Below are 25,446 nucleotides of genomic sequence, written 5' to 3'. Positions count from 1 at the left end.
AAAAAATAAAAAATTTTACTTTACAACCCCTTTAAAGAACTCAGTCAGGTTATAGCCAGACTGCTATTCATAGTCTTTATGAAGGACAGGTAGGAATGGTCCCAATGTTTGAATCAAAGTTCGACTCGAACCTTGGGTGTACAACTGAACATATGGGGCGTTCGTGGCAAATCTGAGCACCGCAGAGTGCCCCATGATGTACTGCGAGATCACAGTGCATTGACGACTGCTGATTGGTCAAAGCATGCACCTGATCTGCATGCTTTGGCCAATCACAGCGCGATTTTCTGCGAGAGCCTTGACTGGCCAAAGGCAGGATGCCTTTAACCAATCATGGCTCATGGGGCTAAGTCCATGCCCCACACTATATAAGGCTGCTTACACGTTGGCCGTATGTAGTGAGATTGAGAGAATTAGAGCTATATTAGGCAGATTAGTTAGTGGCGTGCAGGCAGTTTAGTGTGTGTGTGTGTGTGTGTATATATATATATATATATATATATATATATATATATATATATATATATATATATATATATACACACACACACAGTATCTTCTCACAAAAATGAGTACACCCCTCACATTTTTATAATTATGTTATTATACATTTTCATATGTCAACACTGAAGAAATTACACTTTGCTACAATATAAAGTAATGAGTGTACAACTTGTATAACGGTGTAAATTTGCTGTCCCCTCAAAATAACTCGACACACAGCCATTAATGTCTAAACCACTGGTAACAAAAGTGTGTACACCCCTAAGTGAAAATCCCCAGATTGGGACCAAAGTGTCAATATTTTGTGTGGCCACAATTATTTTCCAGCACTGCCTTAACCTTCTTGGGCATGGAGTTCACCAGAGCTTCACAGACTGCCACTGGTGTCCTCTTCCACTCCTCCATGACAACATCACAGAGCTGATGAATGTTAGAGACCTTGCGCTTCTCCAACTTCCGTCTGAGGATGCCCCACAGATGCTCAATAGGGTTTAGGTCTGGGGACATGCTTGCCCAGTCCATCACCTTTACCCTCAGCATGTTTAGCAAGGCAGTGGTCATCTTGGTGGTGTGTTTGGGGTTGTTATGTTGGAATACTGCTCTGCAGGTCCAGTCTCCGAAGGGACGGGATCATGCTCTGCTTCAGAATGTCACAGTAGATCTTGGCATTCATGGATCCCTTGATGAACTGTAGCTCCCCAGTGCCGGCAGCACTCAGGCTGCCCCAGACCATGACACTCCCACCACCATGCCTGACTGTAGGCAAGGCACACTTGTCTTTGTACTCCTCACCTGGTTTCCACCACACACGCTTGACACCATCTGAATCAAATAAGTTTATCTTGGTCTCATCAGACCACAGGACAGGGTTCCAATAGTCCATGTCCTTAGTCTGCTTGTCTTCAGCAAACTGATTGCAGGCTTTCTTGTAAATTATATTTAGAAGATGCTTCCTTCTGGGACGACAGCCATGCGTATGGTCTGAGCACTGACATGCAGCCCCAGACCATGACACTCCCACCACCTTGCTTGACGGTAGGCAAGACACACTTGTCTTTCTACTCCTCACCTGATTTCCACCACACATGCTTGGCACCACCATGCAAACTAAATAGGTTTTTGGTCTCATCAGACCACAGGCCACGGTTCCAGTAATCCATGTCCTTAGTCTGCTTGTCTTCAGCAAACTGTTTTCAGGCTTTCTTGTGCATCATCTGTAGAAGAGGCTTCCTTCTGGGATGACAGCCATGCAGACCAATTTGACACAGTGTGCGGTGTATAGTCTAAGCACTCACAGGCTGACCCCCAACCTCTGCAGCAATGCTGGCAGCACCCATACGTCTATTTCCCAAAGACAACCTCTGTATGATGTATGATGCTGAGCATGTGCATTCAACTTCTTTGGTCGATCATGGCGAGGCCTGTTCTGAGTGGAACCTGTTCTGTTAAACCACTGTATAATCTTGGCCACCATGCTGCAGCTCAGTTTCAGGGTCTCTTCAATCTTCTTATAACCTAGGACATCTTTATGCAGAGCAACAATTCTTTTTTTCAGATCCTCAGAGAGTTCTTTGCCATGAGGTGCCATGTTGACCTTCTAGTGACCAGTATAAGAGAGTGAGAGCAATAACACCAAATTGAATACACCTGCTCCCCATTCACACCTGAGACCTTGTAACACTAACGAGTCACATGAAACCGGGGAAGGTAATTGGGCCCTATTCGGACCTTTTCACTTAGGGGTGTACTGACTTTTGTTGCCAGTGGTTTAGACAGTGTGTTGAGTTATTTTGAGGGGACTTCAAATCTATACTGTTCTACAAGCTGTACATTCACTACTTTACATTGTAGCAAAGTGTCATTTCTTCAGTGTTGTCACATGAAAAGATATAATAAAATATTTACAAAAATGTGAGGGGTGTGCTCACTTTTGTGAGATACTGTATATATATATATATATATATATATATATATATATATATATATATATATATATATATATATATATATATACATACACACACACACACACACACAGTGTACTCAGTGTAGACTATATATACAGTGCTGGCAGTGTATTTAATATATATATATATATATATATATATATATATATATATATATATATATATATACATATACATATATATATATATACACACACGCTCTACATTCAGTGTAGACTATAGATACAGTTCAGGGGGTCTAGTATATTTATCTATATATATATACAGTGCAGGCGGTGTACACAGTAAATACAGGGTGTACAGTATATAATACAGTTCAAGTGGTATACAGCATATAATAAAGTGCAGGCGGTGTACACAGTATATAATATAGTGTGTACAGTATATAATACACTTCAGGCAGTATACAGTATATAATACAGTGCAGGTGCTGTACAGTAATTAATACAGCACAGGCGATGTACACAGTATATAATGCAGTGTATGCACTATATATTACACTTCAGGTGGTGTACAGTATATAATTCAGTACAGTCAGTGTACAGTATATAATACAGAGCAGTCAATGCACAGTATATTATACAGTGTAGTGCGGTGTGAAAAAAAATCCCCATCATGTCCAGAAGGAGGCTCACAGGCCACTAAAAGAGGGCAAGCAGCCTCTGTGTCTACAGTAAGAAGTGGTAGTCACAGACATGATGCAGGCGGGGCACGCTTGTTCTTTTTTTCTGCTGCTGGTCATTTTATTGAGCAGCAATATGCAGAAGAGTTGGTGGAGTGGATAACTAAACCGTCCTCATCATCTGTCACCCAGGCTCATACTAGTTTGCCTTCCAACGCAGCTGCCAAAGCGGACTATTCCACTGGCTCCTTGTTCACAGTTATCCCTTCTGTATCCCCACCATCATGCATGGAGGAGTAACCAGAATTATTTTCCCATAGTGTCGGTTACATTCTGCTGGATGATGCAATTTGAAGGCTCCCATGTTGGTTCCCAGGTTGAGGAACGGAGCAACGTGAGCCTAAAGAGAGGGGGTGCCAGGGAAAGGCAAGAAAGTAACAGTCATGTTCCCCCAGCTGCAGCATACTGCCAAGTTTTCTCCAGTGATGAGGAGGGAGGGGATGATGAGGTCACTGACTGTACTTGGGTGCCTGGGAGAAGAGAGGAGGAAAGTGAGGAGGAGGAAGAGAAGGCAGGATGTCCTCCAGGGGCCAACTTAAGGGCAGCCACCCTATTGCATCACTGCTGACTCCCCACTGACTTCCAAAATTTCATTGGTGTGGTCTTTTTTTTGAAACATGTGCAGTAGATCGCACCATTGTTGTTTGCAATCTATGTCTGAAGCGGATCAAGCGTGGCCAGAACAGCACCACATGCTTGACAAGACGTATGATGACCTGCCATGCAGTCCATTGGCAACAGAACCTGAAAGACCCACATAATTAAAGGAGGACTTCTACTTGCTTCTCATCTATGAGCTCAACCCCTACTATACCTCCAATCTTCTCAAAAACCTGCACTGAGAGGAATGAAGGTGTAGCAATAGGTGCAACAAGTACTTGCAGGCAATCTGCTAGTAGTACACCACCAGTTGATTTCAGCAGGCAAATTTTGCGACTCCAGTTGCTGAACTGTAAAAAAATACTGTCCAGCCATCCACATGCTCAGCGTCTAAATTCTAGCTTGACCAAATTGCTAGCCTTTTCAGCTGGTAGACTCTGCCCCCTTTCATGAATTTGTGGAATGTACTGTACCACAGTGGCAAGTTCCAAAATGTTTTTTGTTTTTTTTCACGTAAGGCCATTCCAGCTCTCTATCATCATGTGGAAGGCAATTGTTTGGCCTAGTTGGACAGGGTGGTCAGCAGCAAGGTTCATATTACCACTGACTTATGGTCCAGCAAGTATGATCAGGGACGTTACCTTTCCTTCACGGCGCACTGGGTAACTCACACCGCCTCCAAAAACATGGTGGTAATTCTGCCACATCCCTCTGCTCCACACCCTTCATCCTCTATGGGCTCTTCTGCAGAATTGTCCTCTGAACCAGCAGTGCTCCCTAAGCGTTCAAGGGGCTATGCAAGCAATCAGGCTAAAAGATGCCATGCGGTGCTTTAGTTGGTCTGCTAGGGGACAGGAGCCACACTGCCGGAGAGATTCGGTCAGGTCTGCAGGGGCAGGCTCAGAGGTGCTTGACGCCATGGCAGCTTGAGCCAGGAATGGTTGTATGTGACAATGGCACCAACCTTCTCTCGGCCCTCTGACAGGGACACTTGACCCATGTTCCATGCTTGGCACACATCCTGAATTTGGTGGCGCAGCATTTCTTGCCCAGGTACTCAGACTTACAAGAACCTCTGAGGCAGGCCAGAAAAGTCTGTGGGCATTTCTGACAGTCATACAATGCCAGTGTTCGGCTAGCTGGCATTCAAAGGGAATTCAACCTGCCCACCAACCTCCTCATTTGTGACATGCCCACCAGGTGGAACTCAACATTGGCAATGCTGCAGCGGCTGCACACACAGCAGAGGGCCATGAATGAGTACCTGTGTGACTATGGCACTAGGACAGGCTCAGGGGATCTTGTCTTCTTTTCAGCACACCAGTGGCTACTGATAAAGGATGCATGCATAGTCCTGTCACTATTTGAGGAGGCAACAAGGATGGTGAGCAGTGACAATGCATGCATCAGTGACATTGTCCCTCTTGTCTTCCTGCTGGAGCACACTCTTTGTGGAATCATGGAGAGGGCACTTGAGGCAGAAGAGGAGGACGTCCTTTCCTCTGAAGATAGCATTCCTGCGGGGACACCAAACACACAGAAAGAAGAGGAGGATTGTGTCAGCATGGATGTAGAGGATAACATGCAGCATTCTTCATGGGATGGTTTTTAATCCCCAGAAACCCAAGGAGTTGTATGTGGCTGGGAGGAGGTAGTTCCTGACAATGTCAACCTTAGTGACCCAGAGGAATCAGAATCTCATGCCTCTGCAAAAGTACACTGCATGGGCTTGTTGATATTGCAAAGCCTGCGAAAGGACCCTAGAGTTTGTGCTATCAAGGAGAGGGATCATTACTGACTGGCAATCCCTCTTGATCCATGTTACAAGGGTAACGTTGCAGCGCTCATCCTGCCTTTATAGATGGAACTGAGGATGAAACAGGACTTCAGGACATCTTGAAGAAAAGTTTGTGTAACGCTTTACCAGACCCTGGGAGGTTACTATTTCTTGGTGCTAGGCAATGTGTTTTTCAGAGGCTTTGTTCGGTCAGGGGAAGGGTGGTGGAGAAGGTCGCCGGCTGACCGATGCCTTTAAACAATTTTTTAGTCCTCAGTGCCCAGGGCTGATAGGTCCAAGCAACCATCGACAGCGTCGGCATTATATGGTGCAAAAATATCTGGGGGCAAGAGCAGACTTGGAGACATTTTCAACTGAGCATCCACTGGGTTACTGGGTGTTGAGGATGGACCACTGGCCAGAACTTGCCCAATATGCAATCGAGTTACTGGCCTGTCCCACATCCAGTGTACTTTCTGAACACACATTCAGTGCTGCTGGAGGGTTTATAATGGATCAAAGAGTCTGCCTGTTCACAGGCTCACATTTATAAAAATGAATCAGTCCTGGATCACCAGCTATCAAGCCCCTGATGCTGATGTAACTGATTAAATTTGATATGAGTCTGGGATCCTTGGAAGGTTGCCTATGCTGCCTATCCTATTCCTCCTGATTCTTGATGATGCTAGCTTCCAGCAATATTTTTGGTTTAGGGCACCACCAATGGCCATTTTTTCTGCCCCTGTTTGACTGGGGCATGTAATTAAATTTTTTGAAATAATATTTAACAGCAGGGCCCATTCCTGCGCCCAACAAGAGTAACAGTGAGGGGTTACAGTGTTCTGGCACCACCAACACCCAAGGCCCAAGTTTTCTGCACCTGTTTGACGGGGGCATGTAATTACAATTTTTGGAATAATATTTTACAGCAGGGCCCATTCCTGTGCCCAACAAAAGTAACTGTGAGGGGTTACAGTGTTCTGACACCATCAATACCCAAGGCCTAATTTTTTTGCCGCGTATAAAGTGCAGTCCATATAGTATATATACTGCAGTTCAGAGTATATAGTGCAGTCTGTATAGTATATATACTGCAGTTCAGAGTATATAGTGCAGTCAGTGTAGTATATATAATAAAGTGCAGGGTATATAGTGCTGCACAGAGTATATAATACAGTATATTGAAGTAGTTAAGGTGAACCCTATGACAGAATTAATAAACAAAAAAAAAAACAGGTGGGGGGAGAGGACGCCCCCCCCCCCCCCGCCGGTGCTTCTACCACCGGAGACAGGATCCACTAGCCCCAAACGATGATCATATAGATTTCCGGCAGACTAGATGGGCGTGAGAGTCTCTATGATCGTTCAAAGGCCGGACGCAATGTTATGACTTCACGCCCGGTCTCTGCATTGAAGCCGTGATCATTTTTTAAATTTTTTTAAATTTTAGGCTTCCCAGCCTAGAGGTGAGATATGGGGTCTTCTTGACCTGTAAAAAGGACTGATCAGGCCATATTCCTATTACATGGGATGTTTTCATTCCTTGTAATAGGAATAAAAGAGATCTTTTTTTTTTTTTAAAGTGTCAAACTAAAAAAATAAAAGTCAAATTAACAATAAAAAAAAAATGAAAGCTCCCCTGTCCCTGTGAGCTTGCACGCAGAAGCGAACGCATACGTAAGTCCCGCCCACATATGAAAACATGTGAGGTATCGCCACAAACGTTAGAGCATGAGAAATAATTCTAGCCCTAGACCTCCTCTGTAACTCAAAACATGTAACCAGTAAAAAAAATATAATTGTCGCCTATGGGGATTTTTAAGTACAAAACACAAGTGTGTGCAATTTTGAAGCGTGACATGTTAGGTATCTATTTAGTCGGCATAACTTCATCTTTCACATTATGCCAAAAAATTGGTCTAACTTTAATTTTTTTTTTTTAAAGCATTCCAAAAAAAAGTGCTTGAAAAATTGCTGCGCAAATAACGTGCAGGGCAACCACCATTGTATTCTCTAGGGTCTTTGCTAAAAAAAAATATATAATGTTTGGGGGTTCTATGTAATTTTCTATAAAAAAAATTATGAATTTCACATGTAGGAGAGAAATGTCAAAATTGGCCTCGGTGCAAAGTGGTTAATATCCATACCAGACCCGAAGGGGGGGGGGGGGGGGGGGACCGCGCTGATTTTTTTCTTGATTGTTTTATCTATATTTCCAGGAGTCGGTAATACATTAATACATTACAGCCGCGAGCAGGTTTATATGAATTTTTTTTCCTTTAGAAATTTAATTTTGCTGTGGCACTGTAATACACATCACACAGATGTTCCATTTTAGAGGCAGACTAAGGGGAACCCCCAGAAATGATATTTAAAGGAATATTACATTTTTGTTGTTTCACTTTAAGCATTATTAAAATCACTCCTCTGGAAAAAAAATGGTAATTCTAAAAACTTTTTTTTTGCATTTAGAATGAGCACATTTGATTTTTCATGTTCGTGTCCCATAGATTTTAATAGGTTTCACATGTTCGCACATATATTATTTGCTTGTTTACATGTTCTGGTGAAAACCGAATCGGGGGGGGGGGGGGTGTTCGGGCCCATCCCTACAGAAAGGAATGGTACCAGCTGATTGGCAAAAAGTCCATGTGCTAACATCGGTAGTAAACTATTTGACAGGATGATAAGGGACCATATCCAATAATTTGCTGATGAAAACAGTATCATTAGCGGTAATGAGTATGGGTTCATGAAAGGTTGCTCTTGCCAAACCAACCTATTAACATGCTACAAGGATGCAGCATCAGTACGATGTTGCATCCACCTAAGTAAGTATGAATCAAAAAAATAAACCCATACTTCTCTTTTAATCTACAAACTGAGGTCAGTGGTTATAGACCATAGGATTTTCTTGGATAGAAAACTGGCTGTGGGGGCAAGTCCAAAGGGTATCAATGAATAACGTGTACTCAGAATGGTCTATAGTGGTTAGTGGGGTACACCAAAGCTCTGCACTGGAACCAATTCTGTTTAATTTAAATTATATAGAGGATGGGATAAATAGCTCCATCTCAGTGTTTGCTAATGACACAAAAATATGTAGGGCAATAACATTACAGCAGGATATAGAAATTTTACAAGAGGACCTGAATAAATTAATGGAGTGGGCTACTACATGGCAAATTAAGTTTAACATTGGTAAATGTAAGGTAATGCACTTGGGGGTAAAAATATAAACATAAGTTACTCATTAGGGGGAGAACCCCTAGGGGATTCCAGGATGGATCTGGGGGTCCTAGTAGAAGACAGACTGAGCAATAGCTTGCAGTATCAAGCTGCAGCAAGCAAAGCCAGCAGAATATTAGAATGCATTAAAAAGGGAATTTACTTCAGAGATAAGATGATAATCCTGCCACTTTATAAAACGTATAAATCTGAATTTCCGACAAAAAGCTCCCATCATTTTCCATCGGAAAAGCCGATTGTGTGTATGCGGCATAAGACTGTGTTTAAGTGTTGTGTAGCTACAACTGATTTGCCTTTTTTTGTACTTTTAGTATGTTGCTTTTGGCAAAGGGGAAAAAAAAGAGTCACCTGGTTGTGGTCTGTGACCAAGGTTGGGTAAGTCATAAAATGTGTCAGTTTTTTTGCAACGTTAAAACCTCTGTGAGGTTTTTATTGCACTATGAGTTTAGGAGATTGTCGTGAGGGGCAATCTAACATTTTTACAATTGCCAATGGAATGGAAATAGAGATGGAAACACTCAATTGTACTGTAAAGTCAAAAACATTTACAGCTCATTTTCCTTTTCTATAGAATAAATAAAATACAAGAATGACAAGCTCTTGTGCTATTTTTATAAAGGGCATTTCGTTTTTGTTTGCACTCATACTTACTCATACTTTGAAGATCTTGGTGCTTTAGTAGGAGGAGGAGGAGGGATGCAGTTTTTGAAGTAGCACTGATAGACCAGCAAGTTCACATTTGTGTTAGACATAGCTGTATCCAGCATTCCTGCCACCGCACGTCTGTGGATCTTGCGTTTTCCAGACACTACAAAAATAATTTCATTGTTTAAACATAAAATACTATTATTAGAAAAACCCCAAATAAGTATATAATCAATAAAATAATACAACCAGAGCTGCAAAACCCTATTAAATGAAAATAAATATACTAAATTGTGCTGTAAAGATACCATTATCCTGTGTTGCTAGCTGTGACACTTTCGGTGTAATCACCTCAACCCAAAAATATATTGTCAATTTTATATACTGAAGTGCAACACTCTCAACAGTTAAAAATAAAAAATAAAGTCCAATCTAAAACAAACAAAATGTATGGAAAATAATCCAGCACCTAATGTCTCTATTGGCAAATGATTTCTTGTGTGAACAATGTATTCTTGAGGCAAATAATCCACCACCAGCTGTAATGCCTGTTTACCTCCAGCTGTATAGTAAAACGCCTTTCAATAGACCTACTGCAGAAGCCCAATAGGACACAACGCATCTAGGAGGGAGGAGCCAAGTATGTGACATCACGCAACCGCCACAGGGTCTAAAATGGTGCGCTGGTTGTTGAGAGCACATACAAGTGCATGTTGTTTAATTTCCTGTTTTTAAATGAGTAAGGGACAATAAAACTGGTTTATACGGAGAACACTATGATGTTGCTTTTTTGTCCCATATGATATGCAGTGGTGTTCGTGAAAGGAGGAAGAGTCGGGAGGAAAGGCTGAGTCTTAATATCTGGGGAGTGAAGCGAGGAGGTGATTGTCTGGAGTATACAATACTGACTGGTCAGATTGATATTGTTATTGACACTCTTAACACTGTTGAGTGTGTTGCGCTTCACTATATAAGATTAACTAAATAAGTACTGTATATGCCAAGTGTACACAAAATGAAAGCGTATTTCTACTTTTGCAGCCAAACTGAGATAACGTCTACTTTATATTTATTACATGTTCCCCATAATGTAGTGTAACATAAAACATTAAAAATGGCTGCTTACCTTGTAAATTATTATTTTTTACCTGCTTAACCTACCTAACTTTGTAATATTAGGGAGGGGGCTGTGAAGTAATGTTTAACATAATTAACCCTGTATGTACTGTTCTGACATTGTCATCTGTAAACTAGACTTGAACACTATCTGCTCCAAAAAGGGGTTAAATAGGTCCTGGCTTGTATTCTGCATTATTTGTTAATGCGGTTAAAAAAAAAAAAATATATATATATATATATATATATATCCCTCAAGCCTGCTCCTTATCTTCATATTGCCATTTATTTGAGGCAAGAACAGCTGCCCGCAGAGTCTGCTTGAACTAGGAAGGTAAGATCTACAGTATTTTTAAAAATAATATTTTATGTATGCTGTGTGGATGGGAACACATAACAAACTTATCTGTAAATAAAATAAACAAGCCTTCGCGCTACTACCTAAAAGTGAAAACTACGAAAATGGTAAATAGTGATAAATATCATAAAAATATTAACTAAAACCCATAAATAAAAATACACGTGCAAATTGCAAACAAGGTGCTAATAAATGCAGCTGGATCTATCAGTATTCACATAATAATAAAAATAAAATACAAATACAACTCTCACATGAATAAAAAACACAAACGGCACATAAGGAAAATGATGTCCTGGTGTTTTCCGCCAGTCTTACGTCACTTCAGGTATTACGTCACGGCCACTCCCTACGCGTTACATCAATCACGTGACTTCATCAGGGTATGGACGTGATTGACGTAACGCCTAGGGAGTGGCCGTGACGTAATACCGGAAATGATGTAAGACTGGCGGAAGACGCCAGGACACCATTTTCCTTATATGCCGTTTGTGTTTTTTATTCATGTGAGAGTCCTATCATTATTTTAATAAATTGAACTACTGCTTTTACAAAATACTACACTATTGGAGCCTTTCTCCTTCTCCCTATATCTGTATTGAGTGGCATATTTTAGTGGAAGTCGCTGCCTGGTTTTCCATATAGCTGATACAGGGATGAATGGCCCCCTGGTGGCCTAGTGTGATGTCCATAATTTTCGAGTCATTAACAACTGAAGACCCCCTGGTGGTTAAAGGAGAGAACGGAGGCTATTCATTACACTTGATGTGCTATTTTATCAAGGAGTGGAAGTGAGAGTTCTGAGAGCCCACATCTCTTTGTACCATATTTCATCTGCTGTTTCTTTGATAAGAATTAATTTGGACACTTCTGGTGCTGTTGAACAATATTGAGAGACTCATTTTGGTTGTGGACTTATTTATGGTGCCTGCTTTCCGAATATAATTATTAATACTATTTTATCATTGCACTAGCACGTAGCACTTTACATTTTTCATTCATCTTTTATAAGTTAATATTCATCTTTTTGGACTTATTTATGATACGTGCCTTCCTATTATAATTAATAATATTATTTCTTCTTTGCACTAGCATGTTGCACTTTATATATTATTCATTTTTACACATTCTACTTGCGCAGGATCATTATTGATTGTAAACTTATCTGTAACCACCTCAATAAAATCATGTTTCGAAAATCCATCATTTCATAGTGATCTGTGCTGTGAAATGTATGTAATGTATTATATGTGAATTCAAAGACTTTGAAATGATTTGCAGTTTTCTCATTTAACGGCTCATGCAGGTTAGCAGGAGAATGGATGTGACCACTGTGGCTGCCTGCTTTGATGGCAACATTTTTCCACAGCAGCTAAAGGCTCTGCTCTTCTCCATCTTATAGAGCAAAGCTGGGCATACACTAGCACATTTTCAAACAAATCTTCATACAAAAATTCATATGAACATTCAAATATTTTATACGGAAATTCTCATTAAATTTGACGACTTGATGACTTTCATTCGAAAGTACTACAAAAATTTTTCTTTTTCATGTTCGATTTTGGAATGAATAGACTTTCCCAAACAATAAATCACATCCACTGACTGGAATTTGTGTAATCCTACTCCTTTGAATTTTATGGTCACTGCAGTGGAAAACAAATGTCAATTTGACCCCACTAACAATTAGAAAAGTCAGACAGGCTGTGTCAGGCAGGCACTGTATGGCCTAAGAAACAATTTCAAAGGAACAGCCATTTGGGGTTAACCAAAGAACGTTAATTAACCTCATGCAGCGGTATCCTTGGAATTGCTCAGACGTGCTGGCAAAGCAGCTCTTTGGCAATCAAACTACTGTAAATATGCACCTACCCAGGTAAGTCAGTGTAGTTGTGTTGTCATTGAAGTACCAGTCTCCATTAGTATTGTTATTGTAGGTCAGAAGCTCTGTAGACCCATTACGCACATCAATTATTTGAAACATATCTGGATGCTGAGTTAGGTTGTGTGAAATCATCACATAGTCCTCACTCTGTAAAAAATATAAAATGTAATGTAATAATAAATGCAATATAGTGGTGCAATGAGGAACATAGCAATGAGGAGCAATGAGGAAGATATTCTAAAACAACTAAAATTACACAAATGCAGAATTCTACCATTTGAGTATGCTGTCTCTTAAGAAAACATCCATCCCTGGACTTCGGCAGGGGAGAAGACTTTAACTCTGTTTGATTATTGGTTGTCTGCTACCATATGGCTGCATTATCTAGCTATCAGCTCATTAACTAAAATGATAGACGAGCACGTTTTAACAATGAAAAAGTCTGCTGTGGCAAGTTTTCAAAAGTAGAAGCTGACAGTCCTTTCTTGTTACTTCTCTTGCTTAGTAAGAAATTAATAAAAAATTACAACTTCAAAAAACTCTCCATGCCTCCTACTAAATAAATTGGACCGTCTACTTTACAAAGGGGGTAATTTGGAGGATTTTTGTACAGTCCTGGCATTTTCAGGCCTCAAAAAATGATAGTCCATCAATACATCAGAATTGATTGATTTTCTGACATATATCATAGTTTGTGGACTCTGTAACTTTCCTACAGACTTAACCACTTTCAGACCGGACCATTTTGCTGGTAAATGACCAGAGGTCTTTTTACACTTTGGCACTGCGCTGCTTTAACTGGTAATTGCGCGGTCATGCAATGTTGTACCCAAACAAAATTTGCGTCCTTTTCTTCCCACAAATAGAGCTTTCTTTTGATGGTATTTGATTGCCTCTGCGATTTTTATTTTTTGCGATATAAACGTAAAAAGACCGCAAATTTTGAAAAAAAATGATATTTTCTACTTTTTGTTATTAGAAAAATCCAATAAACTCAATTTTAGTCATACATTTAGGCCAAAATGTATTCAGCCACATGTCTTTGGTAAAAAAAAAGTCAATAATTGTATATTTATTGGTTTGCGCAAAAGTTGTCACATCTACAAACTAAGGTACGTTTTCTGGAATTTACGCAGCTTTTAGTTTACGACTGCCTATCTCATTTCTTGAGGTGCTAAAATGACAGGGCAGTACAAAACCCCCCCAAATGACCCCATTTTGGAAAGTAGACCCCCTAAGGAAATTGATAAGAGGCATGTTGAGCCCATTGAATATTTTATTTTTTTGCCTCAAGCGATTGAATAATGACAAAAAAAAATTTTTTTTTTTTTTTTACACAAAGTTGTCACTAAATGATATATTGCTCACACATGCTATGGGCGTATGTGAAATGACACCCCAAAATAAATTCTGCTGCTTCTCCTGAGTACGGGGATACCACATATGTGGGACTTTTTGGGAGCCTAGCCGCGTACAGGGCCCCGAAAACCAAGCACCGCCTTCAGGCTTTCTAAGGGCGTCAATTTTTGATTTCACGCCTCACTACCTATTACAGTTTTGAAGGCCATAAAATGCCAAGATGGCACAAAACCCCCACAAATGACCCCATTTTAGAAAGTAGACACCCCAAGCTATTTGCTGAGAGGCATGTTGAGTCCATGGAATATTTTATATTTTGCCACAAGTTGCGGGAAAATTACAAACTTTTTTTTTTTTTTTTTTTTTTTCACAAAGTTGTCACTAAATGATATATTGCTCATGCATGCCATGGGCATATGTGAAATGACACCCCAAAATAAATTCTGCTGCTTCTCCTGAGTACGGGGATACCACATATGTGGGACTTTTTGGGAGCCTAGCCGCGTACGGGGCCCCGAAAACCAAGCACCGCCTTCAGGCTTTCTAAGGGCGTAATTTTTTGAGTTCACTTCTCACTACCTATTACAGTTTTGAAGGCCATAAAATGCCAAGATGGCACAAAACCCCCACAAATGACCCCATTTTAGAAAGTAGACACCCCAAGCTATTTGCTGAGAGGCATGTTGAGTCCATGGAATATTTTATATTTTGCCACAAGTTGCGGGAAAATTACAAACTTTTTTTTTTTTTTTTTTTTTTCACAAAGTTGTCACTAAATGATATATTGCTCATGCATGCCATGGGCATATGTGAAATGACACCCCAAAATAAATTCTGCTGCTTCTCCTGAGTACGGGGATACCACATATGTGGGACTTTTTGGGAGCCTAGCCGCGTACGGGGCCCCGAAAACCAAGCACCGCCTTCAGGCTTTCTAAGGGCGTAATTTTTTGAGTTCACTTCTCACTACCTATTACAGTTTTGAAGGCCATAAAATGCCAAGATGGCACAAAACCCCCACAAATGACCCCATTTTAGAAAGTAGACACCCCAAGCTATTTGCTGAGAGGCATGTTGAGTCCATGGAATATTTTATATTTTGCCACAAGTTGCGGGAAAATTACAAACTTTTTTTTTTTTTCACAAAGTTGTCACTAAATGATATATTGCTCACGCATGCCATGGGCATATGTGAAATGACACCCCAAAATAAATTCTGCTGCTTCTCCTGAGTACGGGGATACCACATATGTGGGACTTTTTGGGAGCCTAGCCGCGTACGGGGCCCCAAAAACCAAGCACCGCCTTCAGGCTTTCTAAGGGCGTTACAGTTTTGAAGGCCATAAAATGCCAAGATGGCACAAACCCCCCCCCCCAAATGACCCCATTTTAGAAAGTAGACACCCCTAAATTTAGGGGTACACTAGTGAGACTAGGTAATAAATGGCGGGTGCCCTGAAACTATAAAAAAATAACTAACCAACCAGCGTCACCTGTAACAGTTATATGGTGATCACTGGTGAAAGGGTTAACTAGGGGGCAATCAGGGGGCTTTATGCGGTAGTATATGGGGGTCCCTGGCGCTATAAAAAGCTGCGGCGAACCTAAATACCTACCTGCCTAACTAGCGTCACCTGTGACACTAATACAGCGATCAGAAAAACGATCGCTTATTAGGCTGGGTTCACACTGGAGCGATGCGGGAACGCCACGAATGCGCGGCGGGTTCCCGCATCGCATGCCTCCCGGCGGCAGTTCACACTGCCCTATGCGAACTGCTGGGAGTGTCAGTGAAATGTTAATGACACCCCCAGATCAGTTCGCATATCGCAGTGCGATCTGCAAACTTGGATCGCATGGTGTGAACACCCATGCGATCCGATTCTGCTGCGGACCAAAAAAAGGGTCCCGTGCGAGTTTGCGGCGGGTGCGACACGAATTCAGCCATACTATCTGTATAGCTGAACTCGAATCGCACAGAGATCGGATGTGATTTGCACTGCAGTGCGGTGCGAATCACATCCGTTCTCATAAACCGCTGCAATGTGAACCCAGCCTTAGTGACACTGGCGACGGGGGGTGATCACGGGGTTAAACCTTTATTGGGGGGGTTAGGGGGGTACCTTAGAACTAAAGGGGGCTAACCCTAACTGCCCTAACAGTTATTAGTCACAAATGACACCTGCCGGGTGATCAGGGGGTTAAACCTTTATTAGGTAATAAATGGCGGGTGCCCTGAAACTATAAAAAAATAACTAACCAACCAGCGTCACCTGTAACAGTTATATGGTGATCACTGGTGAAAGGGTTAACTAGGGGGCAATCAGGGGGCTTTATGCGGTAGTATATGGGGGTCCCTAGCGCTATAAAAAGCTGCGGCGAACCTAAATACCTACCTGCCTAACTAGCGTCACCTGTGACACTAATACGGCGATCAGAAAAATGATCGCTTATTAGGCTGGGTTCACACTGGAGCGATGCGGAAACGCCGCGAATCCGCGGCGGGTTCCCGCATCGCATGCCTCCCGGCGGCAGTTCACACTGCCCTATGCGAACTGCTGGGAGTGTCAGTGAAATGTTACTGACACCCCCAGATCAGTTCGCATATCGCAGTGCGATCTGCAAACTCGGATCGCATGGTGTGAACACCCATGCGATCCGATTCTGCTGCGGGCCAAAAAAAGGGTCCCGTGCGAATTTGCGGCGGGTGCGGCGGGTGTGGCGGGTGCGGCGGGTGCGGCGAATGGCTGAACTCGAATCGCACAGAGATCGGATGTGATTTGCACTGCAGTGCGGTGCGAATCACATTCGTTCTCATAAACCACTGCAATGTGAACCCAGCCTTAGTGACACTGGCGACGGGGGGTGATCACGGGGTTAAACCTTTATTGGGGGGGTTAGGGGGGTACATTAGAACTAAAGGGGGCTAACCCTAACTGCCCTAACAGTTATTACAGTCACAAATGACACCAATGCAAAAAAAAAAAAAAAAAAAAAAAATGACATTGGTGTCACTGTGACTGGGGGGCAGGGGTAATTGGGGGGGTGATCGGGGGGTAAAGGGGGGGTGTGAGTGTGCCTGGCATGTTCTACTGTGTGTGGGATGTGTTGGTGCAACTCACTGATCCGCTCTCCTCCGTGTCGGAACGAAAAATACCGACACGGAGGAGAGAATACATCACTTCCTCTCCTGTGTTTACATTACAGGAGAGGAAGTGATGTCACCGGGGATTTCCATTCGTCGGGAGCGATCGCGAGGGGGTGGCCATGAATGAATGGCCGTCCCCTCGTCCGGGATCGCTCCCGAACGAAAACCGACCGCCGCAGGCACCGGGCGGGAGGCAAAGGACGTACATGTATGTGCTTATGCCTGCCCGTGCCATTCTGATGACGTACATCGGCGTGCGGCGGTCGGCAAGTGGTTAAAGTGGAAGTAAACCCATCGATTTAAACAGTTAAAAAAAAAAAAAAAGACATGCCAGGAATGCTAAATGCACATTGGCTGTGCTCTCAGCCAAACTATGAAACCATCCAATGACTGGTGTCATAACGAATCACATGTGCAGCACCATAGCAGTTGAATATTAAAGAGAGGCAAAGATGGCAGCTTCCTTGGCTGAAACCAATAGGGGAGTTTACTTTCACTTTAATAATATACACTGATTTGGGTTACTTTCACCATAGAAATGTAGTAGTATACATTTTGGCCTAAATTTATGAAGAACAATTATTTCTTTTCAAAATGTTACAATAGAAATGAAGAAAAACTAGGTTTTAATTTTCAATATTTATTATATAAGTTTAAATGCCACCAAAAGAAAGCTCTATTTGTATGAAAAAAAATTATAAACATTTCATATGGGTATAATGTTGCATAACCGCGCAATTGTCATTCAAAGTGTGACAGCGCTGAAAGCTGAAAATTGGCCTGAGCAGGAAGGGGATAAAAGTGTCCAGTATGAAAGCGGTTAAAACAGGGGTGCTGAACCTTTTGAAGAGTGCTGGCCACTTAAGCGATTTGGTAACCAGTCGTGTGTCACAATGAAATGAAATGTTTCAGATTTTTTTTTTTTTGACAGCATAATGATTTATTTATTTAAAAAAATGTATTTTAAAATATAATCAGAACCATCATTTTCTGTAAGACCAAGCCCTGTTAGATGTTTACCCACTTTTTAATCACAATCATAGAAAGAAAGAGTGGATGACACTAGTGTGAACACTGACTTTGTTTACTTTTTACAGGGTTGCAGGAGGAAAATTAAGAGGATCGGTTCCTGGATTAACCGCCCCTGCTGCGCCACCTGTCCAAGTGTAAACAGAACATGATAGGGAGGGCGCATGGGCCATTGTGACCCCAGGCGCTACACCAGTAGTCGGTGTGGTATAGTAAAAACATGTCTCAACTATGGGATTTTACAGCCTACCAAACCACAAATGTAAATGAGCCCTTACTGCCCTGAGTCCCCTATAAGGTTGCTTTCCCACTGATGTGCTGCAGTTTACCCACACCATGAGTGCTCTTGTGTCTTTCCTGTGGGATAGCTGTGCTTTGCCATAGACTTCTATTACAGCTTGCAGGTGTGGTGCACTTTCTGAAAGCACACCAAACCTGCAGGATATAATAGAAGTCTATGGCTCACAGGAAAGTCACAGGAGCACTGTGCTGCACCCGCAGATCAGCAGCCTAATAGTTGTTAGCCCTATAAGTGCTAATATGTCCATTGCAAAAGCTAATATGCACAGTGTATGTGTTGTTTAATACACTTCCTTTTCCACCTGCTGCTGGCATCACTCTCTAGGCTGCTAGAAAGGATTAGAGGTGGGGTGCACTTGGTATCACTCTGCCTAGGACAGGAGCCAGCACTAGAGCGAACATCTGCTTATTCAGCTCCTGCTCCATCCAAGGCCACTTGCTCCCTCCACTGCCGGCATTGGTTTACTGCACCCTAATACTCTGGAATGGTAGGTCGGCAAGTCCAGATCTTGATCAATGGGGTTGCCGACCCCAGGCATGTGCTTCATTTGTTTGAGGTCATGGGCCACATCAGAGGACAGGTTGAGCACCCTTGTCTTAAAACATACCAGTGATTTTCATTGTGTAGCACCCTCTGGTGTGTGCTACTAGTAGTGGCCATGCAGGAAAAAACATAGCTGGCTCTAGGTTAGACCTGAGTCATGTAATTGGGTCAGGGTTACTAGAGGCCAGAGCTGGATGACTCATCCTGACAGCTCTCTGGTGCCTCCCCCTGGTATCTGGAATATTCATTATTTATTTCTATTTTTATTTCAGGTACTTATATAGCACCGTCAATTTACAAAGCACTTTGCATATACATTGTACAGTCACATCAGCCCCTACCCTCAAGGAGCTTACAATCTGAGGAGTTGCCTTGAATATTTAGGGGCCTTTGGCCAATCTCTAGGTTGGGGGCCTGGCAGGGAACCAAAGCAGCCCTTAACCACATCAATACAGGGCACTTTCGCCTCCTTCCTTCCCAGACCAATTTTCAGCTTTTAGCGCTCTCGCACTTTCAATGACAATTGCGCAGTCATGCTATGCTGTAACCAAATTAAATTTTTATAATTTTGTTTCCACAAATAGAGCTTTCTTTTGGTGGTATTTATTCACGACTCCATTTTTATTTTTGTGATGTAAGCGAAAAAAGAGCGGAAATTTGAAAAAAAAAAAATCTTCTTTCTATTTCAAAAGAAATCCAATAAAATCGAATTTGGTCATAAATTTAAGCCAAAATGTATTCTGCTACATTTTTAGTAAAAACATTTCTGTTAAGTGTATAATAATTGGTGTGATCACAAACCGATGTAAGCAAATGATCATTTACAGAGGTGCGCAGGTGATCATGCACATATGTGTGCAGATAATCATTGGGGCATGTAATTTTAGTGGGACTTATGTGGGGGACAGGTGTTTTTATTATTTGGGGACATGTGTTTTGGGGAAAAAAACAGCTCATACTCACTGATCACCAGCCTGCTCCAGCGATCCCCTATCCTCTCCTCACCGACAACTTCTGTGTGAGGAAAGGAGAGCAGATTGCCTAGCAACCAGCTCTGTGTTTACATCACATGATGGCTGTAATTGGACACGGTCGTCATGTGATCAGGAGGGCCAATCACAGAGCCCTCCTGCCCATCGGAGATGCACCGTGTCTGGGTGACACAAGCGCATTGGGATCACGCCGATGCGCGGGCCTGCGTGTGCGCGATCCCCCTCCTTCTGAGGGATGTCCTTGAACATCCACTCAGAAGGAGAGAGCGCCTACCCGGCTGTTTATGTACATTGGCCGGGTGGGAAATAGTTAAATAGACATGCCAGCAAGGAGTTCGAGAAAATGGAGAAGCAGTGCTGAGGGAAGCTGTTAGCTGGCCTGGAGGGATCCCACCACATTAGGCAGTTGGAGGCATTCAGCCCGGAGAGGCAGCAGGAAGGAGCAAGCAGAGACAGTGAGTAGATAAGCACAGTGCAGGACAGACAAGGGGAGAGACTGCCAGCTGTAGCAGGTCTCTCTTGAAGACTGCAGTGTTGCAAGTCTTCATCTAACCTTGCCCTTTGAGATCTTCATATGTGTGTGCCATTTGGGTAGAACTGGAGAAGTGTGCCAGTCAGGAGGACTAGAGAAAGCAAGCAGCCAGGTGTGCTGGTATCTTCTGCAGTGGTAGAATAGGCTCAGAGCATACAGGGAGGCAGAAGGTGATGCTGTTCACTCCACATTATGCTACTTTATCCACAAAGGAACAGGAAGTTCCTGGCCTGTAATGAGCTGTTGCTGAATTAACTAAAGAGACTGTTAATTCCCGTGGAATGAATCAGCAGGAGCAGTACATAGGAACCAAGTGTGTGCAGGTGGAAGGAAGAAGAAGACCGTTGTAAATAGGGAGGAAGTTGTCCCCTTTTGTTCTTTGTTCTGGACATTTTCAAGTTGGGCATTCCATAATTTACTACCCCATCCAAGTTATTAACCCCTAATAAAACAACAAAAACAAGCCAAGGACTGTTTTCTGTGTTTGAGTGCATGAAGGAAATGCTGTGTGCTATGCCATGCAGTTGTGGGGAACCATAACTCAGCAGCTCTAAGCCCCTGTACACACGGTCGGAGATTTCGACAACCAAATCCATCGGATTTTGTCCGTCGGATTTTGCCCGTCGGATCTTGTCTGAAACTGTTGCATACACACAGTCGGATTAAGTTGTCGAAAAATCTGATCATTCAGAACGTAATGACGTAATTTTCGTTACGATGGGACTACGTTCAGGCTAGTAGCCAATAGCTTTGATGTAGGAATTTGATCTGAGCATGCGTGGCACTTGGTCCGATCAAAATTCTCTACACATGATCAGAGTATGTCCGATCGAACCAGTTGGTCGGAAAATATTTCCAACAAGTTGGAAAATTGGGTCCGACGGATATTCCGACGGAATCAGTCCGATGCATACCACACACAGTCGGATTATCCGACAACACGGTCCGATAGGACACATTCCGACGGATTCTCCGACCGTGTGTACAAGGGCTTAGAGGTGTGCTACAATTGTAACAGAACAAGAAAAGTATGGCAAACTCATTCAATGAAAGTAACTTACAAACTGCCTAGCTGATATCAGACTAAGGAGATCTGTTCTAATGTTCTGAAGTTTATGCATGGACTATTTTCCACAGTTACCTTGGTCCAGCATGGACCAATGTAAATATGTACCGTACCTGGCTGATCCCTGTGGAAGCTGGAAATCACTGTAGCAGGCACCTCTATTACAGTGATCAACGCTATCTTTTGGGTCTCATGCCAAGGATTGTGCACTGTGAAAACAGGAGGTTGCTCATTCCTCATGGGCACCATTTAGAGAACTGTGACAGACCCAACCAGGACAGGGACTTTTGGAGGGCACTGCAGGGTGATCTTTTGAATATGGGCCCTGGCATTTAACGGGAACACTACTCTTTGGGAGGTGTGTGCCAGGGGGGACCCTTGGCGTGGTCTTGTTTCATATTCAAGTCCAAGGCCAAAAGACAAAAACTCTGCGAACTGGAGGACGCAAATACATATTTTTGGCCTCTATGCCCAAACCAGCAATGATTGCTTTAGACTGTGAGCTGAAAGCAACCTGATATTGGGGTTTCCTGCTGTAGTACTTTTATTAAAGTGTTAAGTGTCTTTATGTTAAGTATGTCTCTCCTATTGTGTACCTCCTAGGTGTGCATTCCCATTGTTAATTGAGTCACCTATTGTTTCTATCTGGCTGATCATCTGTTGGAGATGCGATTAATATTGTGACCACTTTACCTTGTTATGAAACCATTGTGGGATGTTATGTGTTTATGGTTAGAATGATGTGTAATGTACGTTGTATTCAGGGTTGTAGGCAGCGGACAGTCTGGGTGGCTAGTTGTTAATTAGTTCATGTTAATTAGATCACTGTCAGCTATTAGTTGCTAGATGTGGATTAGCATTATGTTGGCTGTTCCTTAGCTAGGTTAATTATATTCCTGTTTACCTGAAATTGTGTATATTCAGTGTGAATTTTCAATAAACAGTTCTAGTTTGCATCTAAGCTATTGTCGTCTAGTCTTGGCTGCTAAGCTATTATACGCGGTTTCTGGGTCCAGACTGGCAGAAGCTATATCTTGACAGATCACCCAAGCTGGATGGTTCCGTTACATTTCAAAACATTCTCTGATTGGACGAGGAGGAGAGTTTGGGTGGTGATGTTACAATCTCTACCTCATATAATCAAGGAATGCTTTTTACATGCATATTTACGTATGTAACTATGGAACACTATGGAACACAGTCCATGCCTAAATGTCAGTGTTAAATAACATACCTTTTTCAAGACGCACCCTAGTAAGACATCAAGAAAACCCACAGGAGTGTGGAGAAATTCTTAAAAGTGCACCTGTCAGAAACAGAGCCTGCCATTTCTAACTTATTTTATAAAAGGGAAAGATTTATGGGTAGGTCAAGTAGTGATCTGGACCTCGCTCCCTGACCAGTTTGGCACAATTCATGACTGAAGGATATGTATCAGTGATCTGTAGCAGTTTTCAATGGCCAAGATTAGAGAGACTCTGGAGTTCAGCAACATCACAGCAGGAACTCCGTGAACATTTTAGTATTGGGACTAGGTTTTTACTTTGCTATAAAGCATCATTCTAAAAATACAATTCTCTATTTAAGGTAATGCTATATTACCTCTTTACAACACTCTAAGGCCTCATTCACACTGACAATAGCATACATGCATTTCTATGCACTTATAAGACATTTACGAATGTGTTTAAATGTGTGTAATGGACCTAAGTGGTATAATTCACGCTGTGTGTTTACTTGTGTTTAGGTACATTCCATTTAGTTGTATGCAGAGAAATATAATTTTGTGCATCCAAGGTCAGATTAGATACTCTGAACGCTCCTAAACACAAGTACATGTAAATGCAGGAAAAAATTTTTTGGAGGAGCATAACGTTTGTTTATACTTCCCAGATATCCTGTTTTAACAAACCAAATGAGGGAGGCTAATGTGAATGAAGCCTTAAAATTCTCATCATAACTTTATTTATCTGATAAATAGATGTATTAATTTACCTTAAATCCATAGAAAGTGGAAGTGTATGAAATATTTGTGATGAAATCCACATTTCTAAAGTACCAGTTAAAGGAATTAGCATTAGGCAGTAAGGCCATCCATCCATACGGGTGAGTTAAACGTTTAGGTAAGCAGGGAACGACAGAGAGACCTAAATTTAACATAAACATATTAGGGTTAAAAAAAAATCTTGAAATCTGGAGAAAAGAGCATTAAAAGTGTGTGTGTGTGTGTGTGTGTGTGTGTGTGTGTGTGTGTGTGTGTGTGTGTGTGTGTGTGTGTGTGTGTGTGGCAGTAACTAAAAAGGAAAAGAAAAGAAACAGGAAAGTGGTAGGAAGTGGAAAAGGAAAAAACGAGCAAGAAAAAGTAAAAAAGGAAAGTAAAAGAAAAGTAAGTAGGAATGAAAAGGAAAAGGAAGTAATCAAATGAAACAAAACAGAAGAAGCATACGTAGAAAAGGATAGGAAGATGAAAAGTAAAAGAAAGGACAAAAAAGGAAAAGAAAAGGAAAAACATGACAATGCACTAAAAAGGAAAGCTTTATCTTAGAACACAAAACTATCGGGAACATTGTTATGTGTTTACTTGGAGTTTACTAGGAGTCTTGTGCACAGCCTATAACTTACCAAAGGAGTTGGAAATGATGACATCTTTCCAGAGAAGGGAGGATGGAGATGGGTTATTGAATGCCAGTCGGTGGAAACTGACAGTAGAGTTACAGACAAAACCAGGGAAACCAGCACTCCAATCACTACGTTGGCTACACTGTGATGGGTCAAGCAGCCCACTTGCTGGTACCACCTTTGCTCCTGTTTTTCCTATATGAAGAAAAACAAATTTCATCATTTCACAATTGTAAGAAAAAACATTATGAACTCCTTAATTTTATCAATGAAAATGCTAGGATGGGCTGGTTGATGCAGATATTCAGAGCTATTTGTACCTACTCACTGTAGGAAATAGGTAAGAGAAGCTTTGAGCAGATCTATCAACCTTGATGATTCCATCACAGGCACACTTGAAATCAAGGAAATCACCCTGTTGACAGGCATGATGATGTATCTGAGCATTCCCAATTATAATATATGGCCAAAGGTTTGTAAACAACTGATCAGCACGCCTATGTACTGTAAGCTTGTTGAACATCCTCATTAATATGCCAATCAATTCAAATCTCCACACTATGGGTCTATTTCCAAGTGCAGCTGCCCCCACCGTGATTATATGCTATAAATAGGTTACAACCAAGGTAAAAAAAGACAATATGGTTTGGCACTTAATATTCCCCTATACAACAAATTAAATAAATTCCCTTCAGTGTCACCATACACGCCATACACAAGTAAAGTGCAAATATCAGTAAAGTGCATAAATCAATAACACACAATGACTATTTTGGTATCACAAAACCAGCCCACAACCTTTTTACAGAAATCCCCCTATGAAAATTATTTCATGGAACGTGAAAGGGCTTAGATCCCCCATCAAGATACTCAAGATTTTATGACACCTCCAGAGACTAAAAGCTGACGTAACACTGATACAGGAATCCCACCTGACATCCCACGACTTCTTCCGTATGAAGAAACTCTGGGTGGGCACAATGTTGGGTTCTTATGCGGTCGGCCGAAAGGCTGGGGTACCTATCTTGATTCATAAGAACCTCCAATGTGAAGTGGTATCAGTAGAATCTGACA

General features: G+C 41.9%; 1 protein-coding gene across 1 annotated transcript in view; it reads right to left on the bottom strand.

Annotated features, from left to right (window-relative positions):
* Positions 1 to 25,446, bottom strand: part of PKHD1L1 (PKHD1 like 1) — a 309,471-nt gene that overhangs the window by 73,760 nt on the left and 210,265 nt on the right. Inside the window, exons 51-54 of the mRNA XM_077493225.1 lie at positions 24,376 to 24,567; positions 23,749 to 23,900; positions 12,771 to 12,930; positions 9,431 to 9,587 (exon numbers count right to left, since the gene is read on the bottom strand). Coding sequence (XP_077349351.1) covers positions 9,431 to 9,587; positions 12,771 to 12,930; positions 23,749 to 23,900; positions 24,376 to 24,567 — 661 coding nt within the window. The remainder of the gene's footprint in view (positions 1 to 9,430; positions 9,588 to 12,770; positions 12,931 to 23,748; positions 23,901 to 24,375; positions 24,568 to 25,446) is intronic.

Source organism: Lithobates pipiens, unplaced genomic scaffold, assembly GCF_037356315.1.
Source record: "Lithobates pipiens isolate NorthernLeopardFrog02 unplaced genomic scaffold, aLitPip1_a1.2 Scaffold_19, whole genome shotgun sequence".
Classification (NCBI taxonomy): domain Eukaryota; kingdom Metazoa; phylum Chordata; class Amphibia; order Anura; family Ranidae; genus Lithobates; species Lithobates pipiens.
Note: the sequence above shows the minus strand (reverse complement) of the source record. Positions and strands in the feature narration are given on the sequence as shown.